This window comes from Anser brachyrhynchus, assembly GCF_964034855.1.
Source record: "Anser brachyrhynchus genome assembly, chromosome: W".
Taxonomy (NCBI): Eukaryota; Metazoa; Chordata; class Aves; order Anseriformes; family Anatidae; genus Anser; species Anser brachyrhynchus.
This window is the reverse complement of record NC_137704.1, coordinates 23405569-23432976: the sequence shown is the minus strand read 5'-3', so window position 1 is coordinate 23432976 and position 27408 is coordinate 23405569. Positions and strand designations below refer to the sequence as shown.

At 46.1% G+C, this 27408-nt stretch overlaps 1 protein-coding gene and 2 long non-coding RNA genes across 8 annotated transcripts in view; 1 reads left to right on the top strand and 2 right to left on the bottom strand.

Annotated features, from left to right (window-relative positions):
- LOC308184840 overlaps window positions 1-7446 on the bottom strand; it is a 44493-nt gene extending 37047 nt beyond the window's left edge. For both annotated transcript variants that reach the window (XR_013942936.1, XR_013942937.1), the window contains exon 1: window positions 6752-7446. This is a non-coding gene — a long non-coding RNA (uncharacterized lncRNA). The remainder of the gene's footprint in view (window positions 1-6751) is intronic.
- A 3279-nt stretch (window positions 7447-10725) lies between these two features.
- Window positions 10726-22697, top strand: LOC308184922. Its single transcript, XR_013943041.1, has 2 exons — window positions 10726-14388; window positions 19500-22697. It is a non-coding gene; the product is annotated as an uncharacterized lncRNA (long non-coding RNA).
- Window positions 21817-27408, bottom strand: part of LOC308184831 (bis(5'-nucleosyl)-tetraphosphatase [asymmetrical]-like) — a 118966-nt gene continuing 113374 nt past the window's right edge. For all 5 annotated transcript variants that reach the window (XM_080572411.1, XM_080572412.1, XM_080572413.1 and 2 more), the window contains one exon: window positions 21817-23637. In XM_080572411.1, the coding sequence (XP_080428537.1) occupies window positions 23327-23637 (311 nt within the window). In that variant the 3' untranslated portion in view covers window positions 21817-23326. The remainder of the gene's footprint in view (window positions 23638-27408) is intronic.

Genomic DNA, 27408 nt, shown 5'->3' with positions numbered 1-27408 from the left:
AAGGTCTCCTGTTCAATAGCCATTGGGAGTCTGTGTCGCTAATCCCTTCAAATGGTGACCCCGATGTGATCGGAAGAGAGCAATGCTGAGAGAAGCATCCAGAGGGACCCCAGCCGAACGACTCAAGCTGGTGGCGGGACCGCGGCTTTAATCCTGGGACATCACCTCAAGAAGCAGGTGAGCAGCTGGGGCATTAACTATGGGAGCTAATCTATCGGCCGAGGAGGAGGCGATAGTTAAGTTATTGATTCAACTCCTGATAAAAAGAGGAGTGAAATATGACCCATATAAAGTGAAACGATTGCTAAAGTTCTTATGAAAGAATGGGGCCCCAGCAACAGTTTCGGCGGTGTTTGATGTAAAAACTTGGGAAAACGCGGGGACAACTACATGGGATGCTGCCTCGCGGGGAGATACAACAGCTGCTGAGGTGATGACGACCTGGCACTTAGTAACTGAGACACTGAGATCATGGCAAGTGGAAAAAAGGGTACAGACAGCGGCCGCTCAGGCTACACAGACGGGTGAAATAAAAAGCAGTGACTGCGTACCACCAAAGAAAGCAAACCTGGATAGACTTGGGAACAGAGGCAGAGACAATATCCCAACCCATGGCGGCCACTCTGCGCTCGATGCCATTGCGGCCATCAGCATCGCCATCACCGCCGCCCACAAGGCCAGCGGCGCTGCCTGTGGGAGATCCCTTTGTTATAAATGACTGGGTCCCAAATAGGATTACAATCAAAGTTTACAATTTATTAAATGAATAGAGGCAAGCAAACAGCGCTGGGTGCGCCGGGAGTCTCTGCTCCACCAGGACGCACACCTGTTACGTAAGGCGGCTGGTTTTTATGCTCCTAGGCTAATACATATTCATTACTACTTCTAGAAGAGGCAGGGTTATTATAATTGGTTTCCCAAATCCGAAGTCCTCCCAGGTGCGCCTGCTTATCAGTCTCTGTTAGTTTCTCGGGGGCCGCTCGGACAGGGAGGCTCATATTCTTCCTCCTTATCTAGTGGTCTCTTGGCCGGCTGTCAGAAGTTACTGCATGTCCGTGCAAAGTCAGCAGTTTTTCTCTGAAGAAATCCCTTTGTTCTCTTCTCGCCTAAACCCAGGCCTCAATGTTAACCCTTCACACCCCTTAGTGGCACGAATTGCTGGACTATTCCTTACAATTCCTCCCTTTTTTTTTTTTTTTAATATCATCAATTCGTGTCTCTTCTTCAACTTTTGTTAGTAGCAGTTGGATTTCATCAGTCAGTTCTCGGGGTGTCCATTTCTTAAGCATCATTATCGACACATCACCTTTTCTCTCCCAAAGTCATCACAAACTGGGTGCTATTTATTATCCGCCGTATCAACAACGTAAAGCAAGGTATCATACAAGGTATAAACAATAATGTCATTACACCACATAAAAATAAAAATAGCATCCTTTTAACCCATGGTCCACCGGGCAACCATGAAAAGAAATCCCAATCCATACCCTTCCAAGTTTGTACTGGGACGTGGGCTAGCTTTTTAATTTCTTTTGTTATCTGCTTAACCACTTTTCCATTATCATCAATTTGTAAACAACAATTAGAATCGTTCAGTTTTCCACACACTCCCCCTTCTTCTGCTAGTAAATAGTCTAAGACCATTCTACGTTGAAAGATAGCATTCCTCATCTGAGTGGATTGATCAGCCAGAAGATCCAAGGTCGTCGCTGTTTAATTGGTTACAACTTCGAGGATAGCTTGCGACCTAATTATTCGGTTCAAATTATAAATAGGTTCTCGGGCTCCTGATACCAACTCATTCGGGTTCCAGGTAGCTGGCCCATAATGCTGTATGATTCTTTCAGGAGGCCATTCATCCTTTCCCCATTTTTGGGCACTATCCCCGGATAAGGAAGTATCAATAGATCGTTTTACTCTGTTCAGGTCATCATATAATCTTATTCCTAAATGATTTCCTTGTGTTTGTGACAATAAAAAGAACAAGGGTCTTATGTACCCCACATAGCATATTCCCGACCAGTTTCCGGGTAGCCTCTTGTAAGCATGTTTGCCACACACCCAATAATGTCCCTTTAGGGCCCACGTCCCGTTTGGAAAATGACCATCCCATCCATCTTTACCCTTTGGGGCGTGATAATACAGAGTGTCCTTGTTACCGAGTGGTCCTGTTACAATGTCTGCCCCGTTTGTACTCGTATATGCACGCTTCCAAGCTCCCACGTTGGGTTTCCACTTACAGTCACAATTCAGTTCTCTTTGGCGACCTGTCATATTATAAGCCTTTTTCACCGTCCAATCTTGAGAGTGTGGGAAGCGCCTTCAATCATGGGGTTGGGCCCGCTTTTCAGAGCTTGTGTTACCATTCAGCCCTTCAGGGTGATCCAGCTCCTGGAAAAACTAATCACAATTTTATTATGGGTTTAAAAGGTTCTCATGTTATTTTTCTCAGGACAAACTGATCTTGGTGAGGGAGAAGTCCGGTCGAGGCACTCTCACTCGGCGGTCAATACCCATAGGGGTTGCCTCCCTCGGTAGACCATACACGCCGCAGTGGAGGGTCCTACCCCGGTCTTGCCTTCTCCCTTTCCTCCCTTCAGACTTGTCCTCTTTATCCAGTGCCCTTAATTCATGCAGAACCTCATTGCTGGGATATCAGTTCCTCTTTAGTCTCAGTTTCAGTTCCCCAGGAGTGGACTCAACCCTCCAGGCTTCGGTAGTTATTGGTCCTTTTATTCTGGATGCGTGGGTCCAACCCCTTTCTGCTGTTCTCACAGCTGTTTCAGTAGTAAGTAAAACAAGGTACAGTCCCTCCCATCGGGGGTTCAATGATTCCTCTCTCCAGGTTTTTATTAAGACCTTGTCTCCTGGTTGTATCTTATGAATAGCAAATCCTAAAGGTGGTGTCTGAGTCATCATCCCAATTTCTCTTAGCTCCTGTAATCTCCTTCCAATGGTAATTATGTATTTCTGGATACTATGATCCTCAACTACATTGTTCCCTAGGGGCATCCCTTGAGAATAAGGCATACCATATAACATTTCATATGATGATAATCCAGTCTCACTGTGTGGTTTAGTTCTTATGTTTAAAAGTGCCAATGGTAAGCATTTCGTCCAGGGCAGCTGTGTCTCCATCATTAACTTAGCCAATTGTTGTTTTATTGTTTGATTCATCCTTTCTACTTTCCCTGAGCTTTGTGGGTGCCACGGAGTGTGGTATTCCCACTGAATACCTTTCAAGGGGTACATCCTTCAAATCTTTGTGGCTGGCGTATGTTCGATTATTTGCACACAACTGTGTTCCAACGGTCCTTCTTCTGGAACAGTTCCTAGAAATACTGCTGGATATAACAGGTTAGTCGTTTTCAAGGTTATGTCATCTTGTTCAGTTAGGATTGCCTGATATTTCACCATCCAGCTGGGTGATAACCAGTGCCCCCCCCCCCTTTGTTCCAAAACGGTTGTTACCATATGTGGTCCAAAAACTTCAATACGTTTTCCCATTTGAAGGCAAATAATTTTCTACTATCTTTATCAAGAGGTATGCAAAAGAAGGCATCCTTTAAATCTATCACGGTAAACCATTTATATTTCCCTTTCACAGATGTTAACAATGTGTAAGGATTAGCTACTACCGGGTGAATATCCTTTGTTATTTCATTTATTGCTCTAAGATCTTGTACAAATCTATACTCGCCATTCGGCTTCTTTACTGGAAAAATTGGAGTATTGTATTCCGATTTACATTCTTCCAGAATCTGATATTTGAGAAATTTGTCAATAATTTTCACCATTCCCGTGCCTAGCTTCTATCTTAAGCGGATATTGTTTGATTCAAACAGGTTTGGCTCCTTCCTTTAATTCCACCTTTACCAGTTGTGCCAGTTTCGACTTCCCTGGTACATCTGTTTCCCGTACTGTTGCTATAACTGCATTTTCTACTTCTCTTGGAATATTAACAAAGGGTTTATCTTTGATCATTAGGATTTGGCCTACTTTGGACTCAGGTACCTTCATTATTAATTCTCCATCCTCAAAGGTTATTGTTGCATCTAATTTGGCTAATAGATCCCGTCCCAAGAGTGGCATCGGGCATTCTGGTACATACTAAAATTTATGGGTTAGTTCCTTACCCCCAAAACGCAAATCAAGGGGTTGTAAGAATGACCATTCTTCCTCTTTCCCTGTGGCTCCAATTATTGTAGTTGTCTTAGTTCCTAATCGTCCTTTTAAACTATTTAACACTGAATATGTTGCTCCTATTACATTTACAGCCTAATTAACACAGAGAAAGAAGCTCCCATAACCAACAAAAAATTCAAGCCTCTGTCTTCGTTTCCTAGCTTTATTTCAACTAGTGGACCTGCTAGGGTAGATGCCCCAGGTCCCCATCATTCCTGACTGTTGTTTGTCCTGCAGCCTAAGACAATTTCTTTCTGATATCAGGGGCTGATTGCCCTGGAAAGAGGCTAGCCAGTTGCCTCTCTCTCTCTTTTTTTTTTTTTTTTTTTTTTTAAGCCAGGTCCATTTTTTTTTTTTCATTGCATTTCAAAGTTGGTCCAGAAATTCAAAAATTCCATAAATTCCATAGGGGTTTCTTTTGGACCTTGTTGGAACAGATTCTCAATTCCCAATAGCCAATTTAACCAGATTTTAGTATTTACATAATTTCCGGGGTGATTAGGGTCTCAGTGAGGGGGTCGGTCAGGGGAATGCAATCGTTGAAAGTTCCCTGAGCGGTCCCATTGGCAATCTGAGCTCACACAGGAACTCAGGTTGTTTCAAGAGTTAGCTGCTTTTCTGTTTCCACGACAACTCTCTCGGACCCATCACGGTCCCCCTGCCCCAGAGGGCTCACACCCGCGATTTAGAGATCTCAGCCTCGGGTTGAGGCGGAACTATTAGCATTCCTACATCCTCTTTCCCTGCTCATTCAGCATCAAACAGCTCTGTTAAATACTACATGCCACACAACCTTTAACACCTTCAACAACCCTTTTAACACTTCCTTTATCTTTCTCCAGCCCGTACTTTTCTAATGCCAACACCAAAGGCTCAGTCAGGGGCCAACTTAATTCCAAACCTTTTCCCTCCAACATGCTGAAACAACATATCACTATACAACATTTCATCCTATTTTCCTTCTCTCCTCAAAAACATTAATTGCAAGACACTGTTATAGTCGATTGATCCATAAAGTGGCCATTTAGTTTATATAGTGGCCACCATTGATTGCAATACTTAGTGAAAGTCCTCTTGCTTTCTGTGCCCCCATTTCTAACAATATCCTTCCAATGTGCCAATATGCACCCAAGGAGGCTTTTTTTTTTTTTTAGGACGTCTTTTTTTTGGATTTTCCCCTTTTCCTTGATTTCCCATTCCCTTTTATTTATTTATATTAGTTACTGTCCCTTGTTTCAATTTCCACACAAACCTTTTTATTGCAGGTTTTTACTATCTTTTCCTAATCTTCTTCCCAAATGTCCCAATTCTCTGGGATTAAACTCTTCTTTCCACATACAAACTTTACTATTTCAGATTATTAATGAGCCCCATTCCAATCATAAATCCGCAGGACTTCGGAAAAACACCTGAAGCACTCAGCCTTCTGTCTTCTAGACAAACAATAACACCTTTTCCACAAAATTTACATTTCAACAAGACCGAATTTCAAGCCAAATGCTAATTTTTCTCATGCACTTTGTTAGTAAGCCTACACAAAACAAGGAATCACTCCTGTGTATCCGTCAAGATGGGGGTTTAAAAGGTATTGAGGCCTAAATAAATTCGCTCTCCCCCTTCTTACCAAATTCCCAGGGCTCAGGCCCGAACCACCAAAGAAGTGACTCTCCGTTCTACCACTTTGATAATCAGTCAGCCCCGCTCCCCCGATACTTGGGAAACTGACCGAACACCACCGCGAATATACCCAAACTTCTAAACTGTTACTTAGATAATGCTCCCACCTTCCTCCTTGACACAGTCAAAACATTTAAGAACAAAACAGGATTACAAGATGCACCACCGGGGGTGGATTGTTAGGATATAGAGGTGGTAGGTTATCCAATGACTCCCATTCATCATCTTTTTCCTGTTTTTTTTTTTTTCTCTTCTTCTTCAAACTTCTCGTCTGCTTTTAGTGTAAATATTGAGGCTGGAAAAGGACGTGAAGTCCTGATCCATAATCCTGCATAATCACTTTCCTCCTGGCTAAAAGGTTCCTTTGAATTAACATGTATATTTAAGGCCTGGCAAACCCAGTCTTCAAAGGATCCGAAAACGGGCCAAAAGACATGTGGTCTGAAAGGCTCCTTTGGCCATTCTGTCATACAATACTGAACCATTTTTAATTTACTTTTTCCCTTTTCTGGGGCCCCTATCGTTCCAATTTCTAATCATTATCCCTAATGGACTTTCTGGTGGTATGTCTGGTAATTTGCTCCCTTTTCTCTGGTCCCGGGTCTTCAATTTTGTCTGACCCATCTAGGAATTTTACTGTGGCAATTCCTACAGCCCTTGGTTGCCTTAGTGAGAGTGTCTTGCAGGGGGTTTAGGACCTATCACCCACCCACGAATCCTATAGGAATCGCTTCGGTCCTTCACCGGCCAAGTCCCTCGCGGGAAATTGGAACCGCGGTTAGAAGACCTCCACAATCACATCGGAACTACGTTCCGTCTCAGTCACACTCTCACACACACAGGCAACCGAATCCCACCCAACCGAACGGTATACGCCTTAAATACTTACGACTCCGTCGTCTTCGTTCGGATCTTCGCGCGCAGAATTACGGGCAAAATATAGTGCTGCAGCTGGCAAAGGGAGCTCATAAAAAAATCTAAATCTTTGCTTGCCCTTATTCAGGTTCAAGATGGCATTAGCCCCGACCTGACTCGAACAGGAGCCACCAAATGGTGGGGGCGCCCCTCCTAGATCAAGTCAGAATTCAGGAACCAAGACCATCCCGGACGAGCCCCCAATTGTTATAAATGACTGGGTCCCAAATAGGATTACAATCAAAGTTTACAATTTATTAAATGAATAGAGGCAAGCAAACAGCGCTGGGTGCGCCGGGAGTCTCTGCTCCACCAGGACGCACACCTGTTACGTAAGGCGGCTGGTTTTTATGCTCCTAGGCTAATACATATTCATTACTACTTCTAGAAGAGGCAGGGTTATTATAATTGGTTTCCCGAATCCGAAGTCCTCCCAGGGGCGCCTGCTTATCAGTCTCTGTTAGTCTCTCGGGGGCCGCTCGGACAGGGAGGCTCATATTCTTCCTCCTTATCTAGTGGTCTCTTGGCCGGCTGTCAGAAGTTACTGCACGTCCGTGCAAAGTCAGCAGTTTTTCTCTGAAGAAATCCCTTTGTTCTCTTCTCGCCTAAACCCAGGCCTCAATGTTAACCCTTCACACCCCTTAGTGGCACGAATTGCTGGACTATTCCTTACACCTTTGACCCCTGAGATCGCTGGGAACAACTTCAGAGAGAAGCAATAAAGGACAGGGGGCGCACAGGGCTCGTTTTTCCAGTCCAAGTTCGGAATCGCGGGCCAAATGACTGGAACCCCTTCCAGTGGGACCTTATTAAAGAACTGTGGAAGACGGTGACCGCTTATGGGTTATCGGCCCTGTTTATGCAGTCCCTGCTGGAGAGTGTCATGACGGGACAACTTTTAACTCCCTTTGATCTACGACAAATGGCGGCAATGATATTAATTCTGACACAGAAATTATTATGGGAACAGAAATGGAGAGATTTGTGTGAATATGCAGCGCTCCAAAATTTAGAAGGGCAGCTGGGGGATCTGCTTTTAGGAGCCGGTATACCTCAACTGATGGGTACAGACCTGATAGTGGATCCATGCCTTCAGGCGTGTCTACATCCAAACATCCTCCGGCAAACTGCAACCCTAGCCCTTCAGGCAATGTTAAGAATTCCAGAGGCAAACTGCAACCCTAGCCCTTCAGGCAATGTTAAGAATTCCAGAGACCAATGTTAAGAATTCCAGAGACCGGTAAGCCTGGGCAGCTCTTTACAAAGGTCCAGCAAGGGGTGTCTGAACCATACATGCAGTTTATAGATCGACTTCGCGATGCACTAGATAAACAGATTGAAAATCGTGAAGCAAAAGAGGCCTTGCTGCAAAAGCTAGTGGTAGAAAACGCAAATACCGACTGTAAAAAAGTACTCCAGGCCTTGCCTGTGAATACAACAATAGTTCAGATGATAGAGGCGTGTAACCGAGTGGGTTCTATCGAACATCATACCGAATCGCTGGCGTCTGCCTTTGCAGCAGCACTAACCATCAGTCAGGACCCCAAGGGTCAGAAAAAATGCTGTCGGTTTGGAGACCCGAGCCACCTAGTCTCCGCATGCCCCTGGCGGGGGCGGGGGGGGTAACTCGCCGGCAGTTCCGCCCACTTTGTGTCCCAGATGTGGGAGGGGAAGCCACTGGGCGAGCCAATATCTCTCTAAATACAACGCGGAAGGGCAGCCTTTGCCGCCGCGGCAGGGAAACGGGAAGAGGAGCGCGGGGCGGGGCCGCGCGACGACACAAGCACCCCCGCCTCCTGGTCAAAGGAGGAACCTCCCACAAAGGAGGGCTCCAAACGTAATGCTGACGCAGGGTCCAGCGCCACCTGCAGCCCCGCCGACACTATCACCACCGTGGACGCCCTCTCCGCCAAAACAAGAGGGAGTGCCAGAGTGGATGTCTCCACACTAACAGACACCACCTTGTGGGGTGCTCACGTTCATAAAATTCCATTGAACGTCAAAGGACCAATTGGGAATGGCTGTAGTGTATTGCTGCTAGGACGATCAAGTACAACTTTGACCGAATTGTTTGTTTTGCTGGGGATAATTGATGCCGACTATAATGGACAATTCCAAGCTATGGCTTGGACACTGCCTCCACCAATGTCAATACCAAAGGGAACTAGAACAACTGATTCTTTTCCGAGTGGTAGTACCAAAGGCTGTGGATGCTATCAGGGGAGAGGCAGTATTCGGATCAACCAGATTCCCCGAGGTATTTTGGGCCACTGACATAGCCTAGCATCGGCCAACGGTTACTGTTACCCTTTGGAATAGCTCTGAGCACCCACACTCCAGTCAATGCAAGATGCTGGTGGACACTGGAGCGGACGTTACCGTCATTGCCATTAAAGACTGGCCCTCTGCTTGGCCCATGACAACTCCCACAGGCGGATTGGTTGGAGTGGGAGGAATGTCAAGCACCTTTCAGAGTGCCACGATGCTTACTATGCATGTAAGCATAAAAAACCCAAGAAGGTACTATGTGCATGGTACGCCCTTACATTACTAATATCCCCATCAGCCTGATGGGGCGAGATGTGATGGGGCAATGTAAATTCACCATCTCCTCCCCTGAAAATTTTCAGTACTGGCCATTGATGAGCGACCGACACTCCATCTCACTGGTATGGGTGGATCAATGGCTGCTTACAAGAGATAAGGTCGCGGCACTGCAGGAGTTGGTTCAAGAACAACAACAACAAGGACATATTGTTCCGACAAACACCCCATGGAATTCACCGGTGTTTGTCATCAAGAAGAAGAGCAGGAAATGGAGATTACTGCATGATTTGCGATGAATCAACGCAGCGATCGAGGACATGGGCTCCTTGCAGCCAGGATTACCCTCACCTACAATGATACCCCATAATTGAGACATCGTTGTTATGGACTTGAAAGATTGTTTTTTTCACAATTCCTTTGCATCCTGATGACACTCCTCGTTTTGCCTTCTCGGTGCCAAAGATCAATAGGGAGGAGCCTATGGACCGATATCATTGGACCGTACTACCACAGGGCATGAAAAACTCCCCAACTATGTGTCAAACCTATGTTGCAAAAGCTATCCAACCAATACGCCAATGCTTCCCGGAGATACATATATACCACTACATGGATGATATCCTACTAGCTGGACCATCCGGTGATAAGGTCCAAGAGGCACTGCCTGCCTTAAAACAAGCGTTACAGACAGCAGGGCTCCAAACTGCATCTGAAAAAGTGCAGACCCAAGCACCTTGGAAGTATCTGGGGTGGAAGATTTTACAGCAAACCATTTAAACACAGCAGATATCCATTAATGCAGATGTTAAGACACTGAACGACGTACAGAAATTACTAGGGAATATAAACTGGATTAGAGTACAGTGTGGGATAGACAATTCGATATTGGCACCTCTATTTGAATTATTAAAGGGAGACACTGATATTAATGCCCCAAGGCGATGCACTCAGGAGGCTCATAAAGCACTGCAGATGGTTAACGAAAGAATCTCAGCACAACAATGCCATCGCTGTAGTGAGAACCTCCCCCTTCAATTATATTGAAACAAGATTGAAACAAGGTATGGGGATGTGAATGCCTGGATAGAATGGGTCAAATATACTGTCCAGAGTCTCAACCGTAGCAATTCCTATGCTTGTGCCTCGGGACGACCGGTTGCCCAGATAGTGCCCTGCCCATTGGGGTGGACCAAGGACTCCCAGGGGATGCGATGTATGATTGCACTCTACCAAGAAAAGACTGCCTGGGGAAATGAGGCCTGTAAGTCTCTCTCTTTGCTATTCCCTTCCTTGCGTGATAGCAATATCAGGGTTCCCCCTGCATTCTCTACAGCTATAGGTAACCATACAGCTTGCCTCTCACGGCAGGGTGTGAGTGCTACCCGGCATGGTAGACTTTACTGAGTTACCTAAGAGAGAGTTACCTAACCTCAGGGAGGTAAGTTACCTTACCTCCCTGAGTTACCTAAGGGAGACTTAAGTACTTGTTTGTCCTAATTGACCACGTGACTGGATGGGTGTAAGCTTTCCCCTCGGTATCTGCCACTGCAAACACGGTGGCTAAGGTATCACTGGAGCAAACAGTCCCTAGATATGGGATAGCTGAAAACATTGATTCAGATCAAGGAAGTCATTTCACTTCACAAGTACTTCAAGGGTTAATGCAGGCCTTAGAGACTGAGTGGGATTTTTACACCCCCTGGCACCCCTCCTCTTCTGGGAAGGTAGAGTGAATGAACCAGACATTAAAGAAGCAATTAACTAAATGAGTGTTAGAAACCCAACTTCCTTGGGTAAAATGCTTACCTTTAGCACTCCTACAGGTTCAAACAGCACCAAGAAACGATATGGGAATTTCACCATAGGAGATGCTGTTCGGATTGCCCTATCTGGGCAGAAGGGATGAGATACCACAATTCGAAACAAGAGAGTTTTCTTAAGAACTGTATTCTGGGGTTGTCCTCTTCCTCGTCATCTCTCAGGACCCGTGGGTTGTTGGCTCAAACCCCCCCCACCATCAACCAGGAAATTGGGTCCTGATTCGGACCTGGAAAGAATTAACTCCGGCCTGAATGGGAAGGACCATTACTAACGCCTGAAACAGCTGTAAGAACTGTGGAAAAAGGCTGGACTCACTATACTCGAGTGAAGGCATCCGTCGACCCTAGTACCTGGGAAGCTGTTCCTACAGAAGACCTGTTGGAAGTTGAAATTGAATAGAAAAATCTCATAGTGGACTCTGAGCTGGATAAAAGCTTACAATTGTAAACTAACCTTTTATTTTCACAGGTAACTAATGAGTGTGACTTGCGATTGAGAGAAAGGACTGGCCTATAGCGAATTGAAGTGCTCCCAAGGGGTTTTTGTTCTAGTAGTAGTGTACATATATCTTATTCTTTGTATTGATAATTATTTGGAAACCTAAGGGTTAAAAATGACAGGGAAAAATCCACTATTAATTTTGTTTCTAGTGATTGTAGGCCTCAGAGAAGGCCTTGGTCAATTGGCAACTTGGAAAAGGCATGACCAGATAATAGCAAAGACGGGATACCCCGTCAAAATATGGGTGACTGTGACAGAGGCTTATGTACCACAGTCCGTCATGTTTGATGCTTGTGAGGTGTTAGCTTGTGGAGATTTAAATGCCCAATGACAACTGAGCAGAGAGAACAAATATCTCTGTCCTGAACCTAAGATTAGCAGGATGTTTGAAGGACCCTCTTGCCCAGCATGGACTGATGTATGGTGGATGACCAATCATAAAGGGTGGTCGCATATGCCCACCTCAACTGTTGACTTCATAAGGTTAAAGAAACAAATTAACATATTTAAAGGAACTGTTCAGCCCAATTTTCAGCATCTACAATGTAATCCAATAACTATAACAATTAGTCAGGCTGATTACATTACTAACCATACTTCAGGTCTCGGAGAAGTTGTAACTGGGAGAGAGACCCAACAGCCAGATTGAGAATAGCTGTATGGGAACCATCCTCTATTGCCACCAAAGAGAGGGAGAAACTCGAGGAGAAAACAGGAGGCCCTCTTCGAAATGCGGCAGTTGTCACAGTTAAAGAAATAAAAGATCTTAGTCAAACATTTGAGATTGAGACAGGGTATGGGGATGTGAATGCCTGGATAGAATGGGTCAAATATACCATCCAGAGTCTCAACCATACATAGCAATTGCTATGCTTGTGCCTCAGGATGACCGATTGCCCAGATAGTGCCCTGCCCATTGGGGTGGACCAAGGACTCCCAGGGGATGCGATGTATGATTGCACTCTACCAAGAAAAGACTGCCTGGGGAAATGAGGCCTGTAAGTCTCTCTCTTTGCTATTCCCTTCCTTGCGTGATAGCAATATCAGGGTTCCCCCTGCATTCTCTACAGCTATAGGTAACCATACAGCTTGCCTCTCACGGCAGGGTGTGAGTGCTACCCGGCATCTGGGAGAATTTGCCTTGTGCACGAGGACCTTGAATGCTACCGAGGACTTGATGGGAAACTGCTCAAGACTTGAGATCCCCAGGGCAGATCTCTGGTGGTACTGTGGAGGGAAGATCTTACGGTCCACCCTACCATCTAACTGGGGAGGCACTTGTGCACTTGTTCAATTAGCTATACCCTTCACCCTGGCATTTGAAAGAGAAACATCACAAATACCCAGAAGAAGTAAAAGAAGCTTAGGAGTATCATTTGATGATAGCGCGTACATAGATTCTATTGGGGTGCCTAGAGGAGTTCCCGATGAACAGGAAGCCAGGAATCAAATTGCTGCAGGGTTTGAGTCACTGTTCTGGTGGGTAACGATCAATAAGAACGTGGATTGGATTAATTATATCTATTATAATCAGCAGAGATTCATAAATTATACAAGGGATGCGATAAGAGGAATCGCTGAACAACTAGATGCCACCAGCAAAATGGCTTGGGAAAAGCCAGGGAAATGGCTTGGGAAAAGCCCAGGTGTGATGCTCGCAGAGAAAGGTGTGTGTGTGTGTGATACTGAACAACCACTGTTGCACTTTTATACCCAACAATACTGTCCTGGATGGCACAGTAACTAGAGCATTGCAAGGGCTTACCACCCCTGCCAGTGAATTGGCAGAAAACTTAGGGACAGACACTTCCATCACCGGACGGTTGGAATCTTGGTTTGGTAAATGGAAAGGGATGGTAGTGTCCATATTCACATCCTTGATCGTAGTAGCAGGAGTTTTGACAGCCATCGGTTGTTGCACTATCCCCTGTGTAAGAGGACTAGTGCAGTGGTTAATTGAAACTGCACTATTGAAACAAATGGCCATGGAGCCACCACCTTACTCAGATAAGGTTGTAATGGGTAAAGCCTTGTTTGTTCATTAAATATTCCTGATGGGAAGGTTTTCAACGATTAACTGCTTATACCCCCAATATCCTGTTGAAGGAAAAAAACAAGTATAGGAATTTCCTGTTAAGTTAACAATTGCAGTAGAAACCAGCTCCAAAAAAGGGCACAATGGCATTCCCCCCCGCGTGGGAACACACATATCAGCAGCAAAGTCACGACCCCAACGCAGAGGAAGACGACGATCTTCATCCTCACGACCACCAGAGGACTGACGAAGACCCCCTAGTAACAGGCCTTGCAGTGTAAGAAGACACCAGGATGTGCCACTAAAAACCCGGAACCACAAGACTATAAATCGAGACTCTGGTGGGCTTAGGGGTGCACGCCGTTGGCGGAGCAGGAGACTCCCCGGCCGCCCAGCGCTGTTTTACTTATCGCTGCTTGCTGAATTGCTCAAATAAATTAAAATTCGGTCTACCTTACCCACGATGTGTCGGGAATGATTTTTACCAAACTAATTTATAACAAATTGGTGCCGTGACTCGGATAGTGGTAGCTTGGCTGGATCCCTCCCAGGGGAGGCGCGCCCCGCTGATTCTGCGGTCCCTGTCTGGAGGTCCCCAAGCCAACGCACCCCTACCGACGAACCTAAAGTTCCAGCGATAAGTAAATAAACAACCGGTAACCCCTTAATCTTTGTGCACGAAGCTCCGAACGAAGACTCAGGAGTGAGTAAGTATAGGCCGGTTATCCGTTCGGTTGGGGTTGGGAATCCCAGAGTGTGCCTGTGTGAGACGTCCAATCAAGGACGAAGCAAGTGCGGACTCCCTGGTAGTGCGGTTCCCACCTCCCGCGAGGGACTGGGCCACGAACGGGAGGTGAAGACAGTGTGTGTGTGTGAAGGCACTCTGGAAGATGGGACAGAAGAAGAGCAAGTCTTCTGGTCCCATGGGTGGGTCAGAACCTAAGGTTAGGTTGCCCCCGATACCACCGGAAAGCCCGTTAGGGTTAATGATTAAACATTGGAATGATTACCCCTCTAGGTGGGGTAAGGACAAAGTTAAGATGATACATTATTGTATGGAAGTTTGGGGTGGGAAGCGAATTAGGAGAGACCTCCTATATTGGCCAGTGTTTGGATCCCTTGAGGATTGGATCTGTCAGGCCCTAAACATTTATGTGAATTCGAAGGAGCCTTTCAGCCTAGAGGAGAGTGAGTATGCACACTTATGGATAGGATCTGAGACCCGAGCCAATTTGTACCCATTAAAAGAAAAAGGGGGGAGGAAAAGGAATGAACGAAATGAGGAGGAAGTCCCACTTTCACCCCCCCCTTATTTATCTCCTTCTCCACCTCCAACTCCCCCTACGGCTCCGAATTACCATACTGATTCTGATTTGACCACGGACACCCCTCGGAGTACTAGACGGGTAACTCGGAGCCAAACTAGAAATCGAGAAGATGGGGGTAGACTATATCCCCTAAGAGAGATTGCAATGGGAGGGCCCCAACCCAGCATGGGATACATCTCCATCCCCTTAAATACAGGAGACGTCAGAGAATTCAAGAAGGAAATGGGAAATCTATTAGAAGATCCTCTTGGAGTCTCTGAGCGAGTAGACCAGTTCTTGGGGCCTAATGTTTACACCTGGGAAGAACTCCAGGCCATTTTAGGTATATTATTCACTGCAGAAGAGAGGAACATGATCCGGAGGGCTGGAATGCGAATATGGGACCAGCAACACCAGCAGGGTCCTGCGGGAGACCTTAAATGGCCCCTACAGAGGCCTAACTGGAATAACCAAAATGAACAAGATAGGAGTCATATGCAGGATTTAAGGACTATTATTGTACAAGGTATAAGGGAGTCAGTCCCTAGAGGACAAAATATAAATAAGGTCTTTAGTGAATATCAGAAGAAGGATGAAACTCCCACAGAATGGCTGGAGAGATTAAGGAAGAACCTCCAGCTTTATTCGGGACTGGACCCTGGTACACCGGTGGGACAGGCCCTGTTAAAAACGCAATTTGTGGCAAAATCATGGGGGGATATCAGGCGGAAATTAGAAAAATTAGAGGATTGGCAGGATAGAGGGATGGATGAACTGCTGAGAGAAGCTCAGAAGGTATATGCGCGCAGAGAAGAAGAGATTCATAAAAGGCAGGCCAGGATTCTAGTGGCAGCGGTCCGGGAAGGACAAAAAGGGCTCCCCCGTCGCCCGATGGGTGTTCCGCTACTACGAAAAAGACCCCCGAGGAGCCAGAGGGATCAGAGGGATCTAAGACAAATAGAATGCTTTTATTGCCAAAAGAAGGGACATGTGAAAAAGGACTGCAGAAAACGCTTACAAGACGAGCGAATGTTTAAAGAAGATTAGGGGAGTCAGGGGCTCCATCTGCTGGGGACTTCTGGTATAACGGAGCCCTTGATAAAATTGAAGTTAGGTCCCCAGCATCAAGAAGTGGAGTTCCTTGTGGACTCTTTGGCAGAAAGATCGACTGTCCAAATGGTACTCCGGGGATGTCAACCTTCCTCGGAGAAATTACAGGTGATAGGAGCAAAAGGAGAGCCCTTTAGGGTCTCAGTAATAAAAGGGGTGGAAATAGAGACCCCAGCCCAAAGTTGCACAGGATCCTTTTTATTAGTACCAGAAGCTGTTGGGAAGAGACTTAATGATTAAGCTAAAAATTAATTTGGAGGTGAAAAATAAAGGGATTGAAGTTAAATTATACGCCCTCACAGTAGAGGATGAGGCAAAAATAAATCCCGAGGTGTGGTATTCCCCCGAATCAGTAAGCCGCTTAAATATTAGTCCCTTTGAAGTCACTATCAGGAATCCCGAGACTCCTATCAGGGTAAAACAATACCCAATGTCTCAAGAAGGCAGGGAGGGGCTGCACCCAGTAATCAAGAGGTTACTACAACAGGGATTACTGGAGCCTTGCATGTCACCTCATAACACTCCTATATTACCTATCAGGAAACCGGATGGCTCTTATCGGCTAGTCCAAGATTTGAGAGAAGTCAATAAAAGAACAATAACCAGATTTCCTGTAGTAGCTAACCCACATACTTTGCTAAGCCAGCTGTCCCCAGCGCAGAGATGGTATAGTGTCATAGACCTAAAAGATGCGTTTTGGGCATGTCCTTTAAAAAGGGAATGCAGGGATTATTTTGCTTTCGAGTGGGAAGATCCTGCAACCCATCGGAAACAACAATTAAGATGGACTGTGCTTCCCCAAGGATTCACGGAATCACCAAATCTATTTGGTCAGGCATTAGAACAAGTATTAGAGAACTATGAACCGAATCCTGAAGTAACCTTAGTCCAATATGTGGATGATTTGTTGTTAGCAGGAGTCAGGAGGCAGTCAGGACAGAAAGTATCGAGCTACTAAACTTCTTGAGCTTAAAGGGACTAAAAGTATCAAAGTCAAAATTAAAATTTATGGAGGAAGAGGTGAAATATTTAGGACATTGGCTAAGTAAAGGCACTAAGAAACTAGACCCCGAACGAGTAAATGGGATTTTGTCACTACAAGCGCCAAAAAGCAAAAGACAAGTTAGGCAGCTGCTGGGATTGTTAGGATATTGTCGGCAATGGATTGAAAATTATAGTAGCAAAGTGAAGTTTTTGTATCAGAAACTGGTTGGGGAAGGATTAATGAAATGAAGCCAAAGCGATGAGCAAAGCCTGATAGACTTAAAAATGGATTTAGTGAACGCTCCCGTGTTAAATTTACCCGATGTGAAGAGACCCTTCTATCTATTTATTAACACAGAGGAGGGGACAGCGTTCGGGATCTTAACTCAAGACTGGGCGGGAAAAAAGAAACCCGTGGGATATCTTTCTAAACTTTTAGACCCCGTGAGTAGGGGATGGCCCACCTGTCTCCAGGCAGTGGTTGCGGCTGCGCTCTTGGTGGAAGAAGCACATAAAATCACCTTTGGGGGCGAATTAAGAGTATTGTCACCTCACAATATAAGGGGGATCCTGCAGCAAAAGGCTGACAAATGGATAACTGATGCACGGCTCCTGAAATATGAAGGCATCTTAATCTCCTCACCTAAATTAGAGCTTGAAACGACAGCTCTACAAAACCCGGCGCAATTCTTATATGGGGAACCAAAAGGAGACATATCCCACGACTGCTTGCGTAATATAGAAGAACAGACAAAAATTAGGCCAGACCTAGAGGAGGAGGAACTGGCCGAAGGGGAGAAGCTGTTTGTGGATGGTTCGTCAAGGGTGGTCGAGGGAAAAAGGAGGTCAGGATATGCAATTATCAATGGAGAAAACTTCTTTGTAATAGAGTCAGGACCTCTGAGTCCCAGTTGGTCGGCCCAAGCATGCAAACTATATGCAGTATTAAGGGCCCTACAAATGTTAAAAGGTAAAATTGGAACCATATATACTGATTCCAAGTATGCTTTTGGGGTAGTGAATACTTTTGGAAAAATTTGGGAAGAAAGGGGCCTAATAAACTCTCAAGGTAAGGGATTGATTCATCAGGAATTGATCACTGAAATTTTGCAGGCTTTGAGAGGGCCAATAGGAATAGCAGTAGTACATTTGAGAGGACACCAAAAGGGATTGAACCCACTAGTTAGGGGAAACAACCTAGCTGATCAGGAAGCCAAAAGGGCAGCGCTGATGATGATATATACCAAGGAGAATCGGAAAGATTGCCCATCCTGTGGGAAGGATTTAACCGAGTTCCCCTGTTATGATTGTTGGAAGGATTATGGAACAGAGGCAGTGCACTGTAGATGTAACAACCCCCGATATAGCTACTGCCATCTCCATGGGGAGCAACATTTCATCCTCAGCTTCACTGTGCAAGAGAAAGACAAATTAACTCAAATGGGTGTGAAGGAAATAACTGAAGGTAAATGGGAACTCCCTGATGGCCGAGAGGTTCTCCCGAAATCTTTGGCCCTGAGGGTTATGCAGAACTTCCATGAAAAAACTCACTGGGGAACTCAAGCGCTGGTGGACCAATTTGCTACGAAGTATATGTGTATTGGTATATACAATATCGCTAAGAGAATAGTTAATGAATGTATGATCTGCCAAAGAGTAAATAAGCAACAACTAAGAGAGAGGCCTTTAGGGGGAAGAGAATTAGCCCATAGACCATTTGCTAGAATTCAAATAGATTTCACAGAGCTGCCAAAGGTGGGACGATATAAATACTTACTGGTAATGGCTGACCACCTAACTCATTTTGTGGAAGCCTTTCCAGTAGCCTGAGCTACGGCTCAGACGGTGGTAAAGATACTGTTGGAGAACATAATCCCTCGATATGGATCGATCGAGGCAATAGACTCCGACAGGGGGCCGCATTTTGTCTCAAAATTAGCCAGAAACACTCTCTCCTCTCTGGGGACCAAATGGGAATATCACACCCCGTGGCATCCACAAAGTTCGGGAAAGGTAGAAAGGATGAATGGGAAAATAAAAAAACAATTAACCAAGTTGATGATAGAAACAAAAACCTCATGGGTAAAATGCCTTCCATTGGCTTTACTAAACCTAAGAACCCAGCCCCGAGCAGATGTAGGAATCTCCCCTTTTGAGATGTTATACGGGATGCCATATGATTTAGAGCTCCCCAACTGATCACCCTCAGCTGGAAGAGTCCCAAATACAATCATATGTAGTACCACTTATGATTAGGAGGAGGCAGCTGCGCGAAAAGGGATTAGTGGTACAACGCCCCCCTCTAGAGATGGCCATACACAGGATCAAACCAGGAGACCAGGTTCTGATAAAATCCTGGAAAGAGGCCTCTTTAACTCCTCGTTGGGAAGGACCCTACCTTGTTCTACTTACCACAGACACAGCTATCCGGACAGCCGAGAAAGGATGGACTCACGCCAGCCGAGTTAAAGGACCAATACCGGAGGAGCGGTGGAGAGTAACCAGCCGACCTGGTGATTTGAAGCTGACCCTGCGAAAAGGGACTGATGGGCAAATTCGCAATCATATGACTCATAACCCTCTCTAAGGAATAAACAGGTTCATTGTAAACGGGAACTGGGAAGTAGGGGAGGGGAAATTCCTTAATGTGCCAAACCCCATACATCAGTAGGGTAACGCGCCTAAGGAGGAGTGAGTAACTGGGACTGGGAGTGGCCGGAACAGGAAAGTCGGTACCTAGGCCCCTGAAGATTACCCTTGCTGCCGTGAAGAAAGTAAACGCCGCTGCTTGAGGCAACCAGGTAGGCGGGCGAGGCAGAGGGGTACAACGGTGGGGCGGATTATGTGGTACCCACCTCTATTTTGGATAATGGGATCTGGCCGAATGAACTGCCCTGGTACCCACCGTGACTCGAAACAACCTCCCCAGAATTATAAATGGACGTTGCCCTTCTGGTGTATGTTGGTGCTACCTCTCTTACTGAATATCCCCTGTCCAGCCGGAGCTGACGGGGGATATTTGCACCAGCCCTTTAGGTGGAGTTTAATTAGGTGGGAGGACCAAACTATCATTAAACAAGTAACTACGGCGGGTGCACCCAGTTTTTTCACATCCCTTTGTCCACTGGCACCCATAAGTCCGTGTCTGAACCAAATAGGTTTCTACTTCTGCCCTAGCTCGAACCCAGGAAGGGGATACTGCAATTATCCCAACTCCTACTATTGTGCTTATTGGGGTTGTGAAACAATTGCTTCAGATTGGAGTCCTGGAGCGGGGAGGGATAAGTTCCTAACTGTAGGATATGGACCCTATGGATGTAGGCCTCCGAGCCGAGACTGGAGCGGAGGGATCTGGATGCCCTATGGAGATTGTGAACAACTGTATGTTAATATAACGAATCCAACTGACCCAGCCTGGTTTACAGGGAAAACGTGGGGTGTGAGATATTGGGAACCTGGAGCCAATAGAGGAGGTTTAATATTTATAAAAAAGGAGGTTGTACCACCGGAACCTGAATCGATGGGACCCAACCCGGTATTGAACCCAAGTTTGGATAGAGAGGGTATCAAGAATAATACCAGGAATGTCACTGTTAATAATGACCCTATTGTCCAGAGTCTCGAGAATGACAATGGGAAAAATTCTCTGTGGAAATTAATGCAGGTAAGCTACCAGCTGTTAAACGCCACCAGCCCTAATCTGACTGAGCGGTGCTGGCTCTGTTACGGGGTAAGGCCGCCCTTTTATGAAGCTGTAGGGGTCAATGAGAAGGCCCGGCGGGTAAATGGATCCAATCCCTTGCAATGTACGTGGGGGAAAGAGGGTCAGGGCATAACGATGACCCAAGTAACTGGGAAGGGGAGATGCGTGGGACAAGTCCCGCCCGATAAAATGCACTTGTGTGCAAATCAAACTAATGTCGGAAGTATAAAAAAAACGGCGAAATGGTTATTACCTGCAGAGAATGCTAGGTGGGTATGCTCAAAGACGGGAGTTACCCCTTGTCTATCCCTGGACTTGTTCGATGAGTCTGTAGAATTCTGTGTTCAAGTAATAATCATCCCAAAGATACTCTACCACCCAGAGAGTTTCATGTATGACAATCAGATCAATCAAGAACACCATTTGACAAAACGGGAACCAATTTCCACACTGACAGTGGCTACCCTAATAATTTGGGGGGGTGCAGGGGTAGGCACAGGGGTTGCCTCGTTAATCAAACAAGGAAAAGAGATCACCTCTCTGAGAGCGGCTGTGGATGAAGATTTAGCCAGAATTGAAAAATCTATCAGTGCTTTAGAAAAATCTATAAGATCGTTATCTGAAGGGGTATTACAGAATCGCAGAGGACTAGATTTATTGTATTTACAACAAGGAGGGTTGTGTGCTGCACTCAAGGAGGAATGCTGTGTATATGCTGACCATACTGGAATTGTGAGAGATACCATGACCAAACTTAGAGAAGGATTGGAAAAGAGAAAAAGAGAGCAGGAGGCCCAACAAAGCTGGTACGAGTCCTGGTATAATCACTCGCTGTGGCTCACCACTCTGTTGTCAACAATAGCTGGCCCGCTGATTTTATTAACCCTAGGACTAACGTTTGGTCCTTGTATCCTTAACAAAGTCCTACCTATTGTTAAAGGGAGACTGGAGGCTGCTCACCTGATGCTTATGAGGACAAAGTATGAATCGATAAATGATAGACCCCTACTAGAGGAAACATTAATCCTGAGTCAATTAGAACTAAATAGATTTAATGAACAAAATGATACAGAGAAAAAGGGGGGGTTGTAATGGGTAAAGCCTTGTTTGTTCATTAAATATTGCTGATGGGAAGGTTTTCAACGATTAACTGCTTATACCCCCAATATCCTGTTGAAGGAAAAAAACAAGTATAGGAATTTCCTGTTAAGTTAACAATTGCAGTAGAAACCAGCTCCAAAAAAGGGCACAATGGCATTCCCCCCCGCGTGGGAACACACATATCAGCAGCAAAGTCACGACCCCAACGCAGAGGAAGACGACGATCTTCATCCTCACGACCACCAGAGGACTGACGAAGACCCCCTAGTAACAGGCCTTGCAGTGTAAGAAGACACCAGGATGTGCCACTAAAAACCCGGAACCACAAGACTATAAATCGAGACTCTGGTGGGCTTAGGGGTGCACGCCGTTGGCGGAGCAGGAGACTCCCCGGCCGCCCAGCGCTGTTTTATTTATCGCTGCTTGCTGAATTGCTCAAATAAATTAAAATTCGGTCTACCTTACCCACGATGTGTCAGGAATGATTTTTACCAAACTAATTTATAACAAGGTGATGATATTAGCGATGGAAAGCAAAGAAAGTGAAGAAGAGGAAGATATCTACCAAATTACAGCTTAGATAAAAGTTTTGCAAAAATCAACAATTTATAAAGAGGAAAAGGGGGGAATTGTGGGAATAAAAATGTTGTTTTTGCAGTTACATCGTTTAGAGGGAAGGAATGTAGTATTGAGATATGCTTGCAGTGATAAGAAAATTTAGCAGGCGACCTTGTAAAATGCAGACAACCAGACTCCTTAGAGCAATTAGGCAAAAATCACGGTGTTAAGTCAAGTCAGATAAGTGAAGAAACATTACCACTTCAAACAGTAAAAAAGTCAAAAGAAATTTGAAACTTAACATGCTGGCAACTGAAGGCCAGGCATTGTCTGTGAAGCATCAGATAGGTTGTGAACCTGGACTACCCAGTCAATGGGGAAACAGGGGAGGGTCCCGGTCATCGAGCAATAAAGTATATAAACCGTACTGTGTGACTAGTAGGCGCGCTCCTGCTTGTGGGACGCCCGCCATTGCAATCGCGAATAAATTACTACTTCACTGAGATCCTTGCCTGAGCCTATGTTATTGGCTACAGAGTGTTTCTCACACTTGGTCTGTGCACAGAGTTACCGGATCAGTTCTCAAACATGGAGTGCCTACCTTCTTCCCTTCCCCAGTACTTCATGGATCCTGCCTTTTTAATCAGTTTCAGGCCCTTTGTCAGCTCTCTGCAGAACCTCCACCATCGATGCACAGGACCACTGAAATCAGCGGGGCATGCCTTCCTGCTGCTGCGGCGGTGGGGCTCCCCGGTAGGTGACTGGATCCCGGGCGAGCCCCTAGATTGTGAGAAACAGTCCGTAGCCAATAACTTAGGCTCAGGCCAAAATTATAATCAGGACATGTTCTTCAAAAAGCCCCCTTATCCTTCACAGAAGTATTTATTCCTTGGAGCAGAGAAACTGATGCACATCTTTCAGCATTGCTTGCATGTCCTCATATTCTGCAAATTTGCAAGCATCTTCCAGCTTCAGCCAGCAGAGAGCTTGGTGCTCCTCTGAGAGCTTGATTTCTGTACAATTCTTCACCTCTGCCAGCCAGTAAACAACAGTTTTGGGTTTGCCACGGGCAGGGTAGTGCAGTTCTTTCTTGTACCCCTGCACAAGGGTGAGCTGACTGGCCTGAAGACCTGCCTCCTCCTGCGTTTCCCGGAAGGCTGACTGCAGGTCATCCTCTCTTGGATCCACGTGGCCTGTCAAGAACGTGAAAATGTAAGTCTCCAAGATGGAAACTCAGACTTTGTTTACACAGTTGACAACTAGGAAACATAGGGAGGACACCATAGCTGATACAGAACTGAAAATGGAGAACAGAGACTACTTGTTAAACACTCCTCTCTTGATTTCTCTTTTGTGCCATTTATGATTGTTTCCACTGCATTTTCTGAAACTGCCAGTGGACTGTTAGCATGAGAAATCTTCCCAGTCCTCCTCTCATCTTCTGGAGCGCTCTGCACCTGTAATGCTCCACCTTAGATCACACTTCAGGCTAAGGACTGAGCACCTTAGGAATACTTTTCCTTTAGCCAATAAGAGGGAGGACTGCTGATCTGCAAGAGACTTAGTTCTCTCTCAACCCTTCCCTCCCACAGAAGCTTAAGGCTCAGTTCTGCAAAACTCTTACTCATGCCAACAGCACAGAAACAATGGGACCAGACACCAACAAATGCTATTTCAAAGGTGGGTTTCAGAAAAAAAAGCTTTAAATCACTTGATTCACAGCTTAGGGCAATACTATAAGCACTACTAAAAGTTCCAACATCTTTTTATATCCAAAAAAAGAGTGAAAGTTGCCAAACAGAACCAAACTAGCTTCCTGCATCTCCTTCTGTTCCAGCGCATCCTAAACCACCATGAAGTCAGTCATGAAATCACTTCAACTGGAAAAGCAGAATGAATCACGAAGAGGATTAAAAAAAAAAGCATCTCCAAGCACACAGTTAAAAGGTGGCTCCACTCCAATGGTAGATCAGATGCTTATGAACCCTGAGCCACCTTAGAATCATATAGATGCAATTATCACATGAAAGATAACACCAATATTTTCTCCTACGCTGGGATATGCAGCAGTTATGGATATTTTTATTTCTCCCATATATTCCCCTCTGAAACACAGCACACCTAAATGCTAGCCCTGTCGACAGCTGGTCTTCTCAGACACCCTATTTGTTCTACATTGCTTAGAATGAGAGGTGCCATTACAAACAAAGGATAAATATAACGTATCCCCAGCTGTTTGTACTTTTGTTGAGAAACATCAGATTTGGTTTTCTCATGAAAGATCCAGACAAGACCATAAATAGAACAAGCCAAGCAAGATCTCAAAAAAGCAACTTAACAGGAGTTGGGAGGCTTCAAAAGGGGGGGGGGGGGTGTGAAGCTTAATTTTGCCTCTTGTGTCACTCTATTTTCTACTTAGGAGTCTGTAAATAGCCATGACTTCATAGAATGGCCTGGGTTGAAAAGGACCTTAAAGATCATCTAGTCTCAACCCCCCTGCTCTGGGCAGGGTTGCCAACCACTGAAGCAGGCTGCCCAGAGCCGCATCCAGCCTGGCCTTGTATGCCTCCAGGGATGGGGCATCCACAACCTCCCTGGGCAACTTGTTCCAGTGCCTCACCACCCTCTGAGTGAAAAACTTCCTCCTAATTTCTAACCTAAATCTCCCCTGTCTTAGTTTAAAACCATTCCCCTTGTCCTATCACTACCAACACATGTAAACAGGTGTTCCCCCTCCTGTTTATATGCTCCCTTCAAGTACTGGAAGGCCGCAATGAGGTGTCCCCAGAGCCTTCTCTTCTCCAAGCTAAACAAGCCCAGTTCCCTCAACCTTTCTGCATGGGAGAGGTGCTCCAGCCCTCTGATCATCTTAGGGGCCCTCCTCTGGACTGTTCCAAGAGCTCTACATCCTTCTTGTGCTGGGGGCCCCAGGCCTGCACGCAGCATTCCAGGTGGGGTCTCACAAGAGCAGAGTAGAGGGGGACAATCACCTCCCTCTCCCTGCTGGCCACCCCTTTTTTGATGCAGCCCAGGACACAGTTGGCCTTCCGGGCTGCAAGCGCGCACTGCCAGCTCATGTCCAGCTTCTCATCCATCAGGACCCCCAAGTCCTTCTCCGCAGGACTGCTCTCAAGTAATTCTTCGCCCAGTCTATATAAATACTTGGGATTGCCCCAGCCCAAGTGCAACACCTTGCACTTGGCCTTCTTGAACCTCATTAGGTTCACATGGGCACACCTCTCCAGCCTGTCCAGGTCCCTCTGGATGGCATCCCTTCCCTCTATTGTATCGACTGCACCGCTCAGCTTGGTGTCATCTGCAAACTTGCTGAGGGTGCACTCGATTCCGTCGCCTATGTCATTGATAAAGATGTTGAAGAGCACCGGTCCCAAGACCGACCCCTGAGGGACACCGCTTGTGACCGGCCTCCACCCAGACATAGAACCGTTGACCACAACCCTTTGGCTGCAACCAGCTAACCAATTCTTTATTCACCTAACAGTCCATCCTTCAAATCCATACCTCTCCAATTCAGAGAGAAGATTGTGGTGAGGGACCATATCAAAGGCTTTGCTCAAGTCCAGGTAGATGATATCCATCACCCTTCCTTTGTCCACCGATGCCATCACTCCATCATAGAAGGCCACCAGATTGGTTAGGCAAGATCTGCCTTTGGTGAAGCTGTGCTGGCTGTCTCGGATCACCTCTTTATCTCGTGCATGCCTTAACATGTCTTCCAGGAGGATCTGCTCCATGATTTTCCCAGACACAGAGGTGAGGCTCACTGGCCTGTAGTTCCCCGGGTCTTCCTTTCTCCCTTTCTTAAAAATGAGAGTAATGTTTCCCTTTTTCCAGTCACCGGGGACTTCACCCGACAGCCATGATTTTTCAAATATGATGGAGAGCGGCTCAGCAACCACATCAGCCATCTGATGGTATGGGATGTATACCATCTGATCCCACGGACTTGCACATATCCAATTTCCTTATGTGGTCCCGGACTTGTTCCACTGTCACAGTGGGACGGAATCTGCTCCTCTCACCCTCTCCTCGAGGTTCAGGGTCCTGACAGACATAGGAAACTTGACCACCAGTGAAGACTGAGACAAAGCACTTATTGAGTACCTCAGCTTTTTCCATGTCTGAGGAAGCCAGTTCTCCTGTCTCATTTATCAGAGGGGGAACACTCTCCTTGGCCTGTCTCCTCCTGCCTATTTATCTGTAGAACCCCTTCTTGTTATTCTTCACATCCCTTGCCAAGTTCAGCTCCATCTGTGCCTTGGCTTTCCTGATCCTGTCTCTACACATCCGGACGACACCCCTGTATTCCTCCCAGGCTACACAACCCTGCTTCCACTTCCTGTACATTTCCCTCTTTTCCCTCAGTTTAAGCTGCAGGTCCTTGCTCAGCCATGCCGGTCGCCCGTCTCCTCTGCTCGATTTCTTCTGCTGGGGGATGGAGAGCTCTTGCGCTCTCAGAAGGGTGTCCTGAAAGATCTGCCAGCTCTGTTCCATTCCTATGCCCTCAAGGACAGTTTCCCGGGGGATCCCAGCCAGTAATTCCTTGAGCAGCCGGAAGTTTGCTCTCCTCAAGTTCAGGGTCCTGACTCTGCTTTTTGCCAGACCCATATTCCTCAAGATCACAAACTCCACCAGGGCATGGTCGCTACAGCCCAGGCAGCCTCCAATCTTAACCTCTCTAATGCTCTCTTCCACGTTGGTGAGCACCTGGTCTAGTAAGGCTTCACGTCAGGTCGGTCCGTCTATTACCTGGACCAGGAAGTTATCCTCAACAGACTCCAGGAATCTCCTGGATTGCCTGGAACCTGCAGTGCCGCTACCCCCAGCAGATACCCAGGTGGTTGAAATCCCCCATCAGGACAAGAGCTTGTGAGTGTGACAGTTCTTGCAGCTGAAGCAAGAAGGCCTCGTCAACAGACTTCCCCTGATCAGGTGGCCTGTAG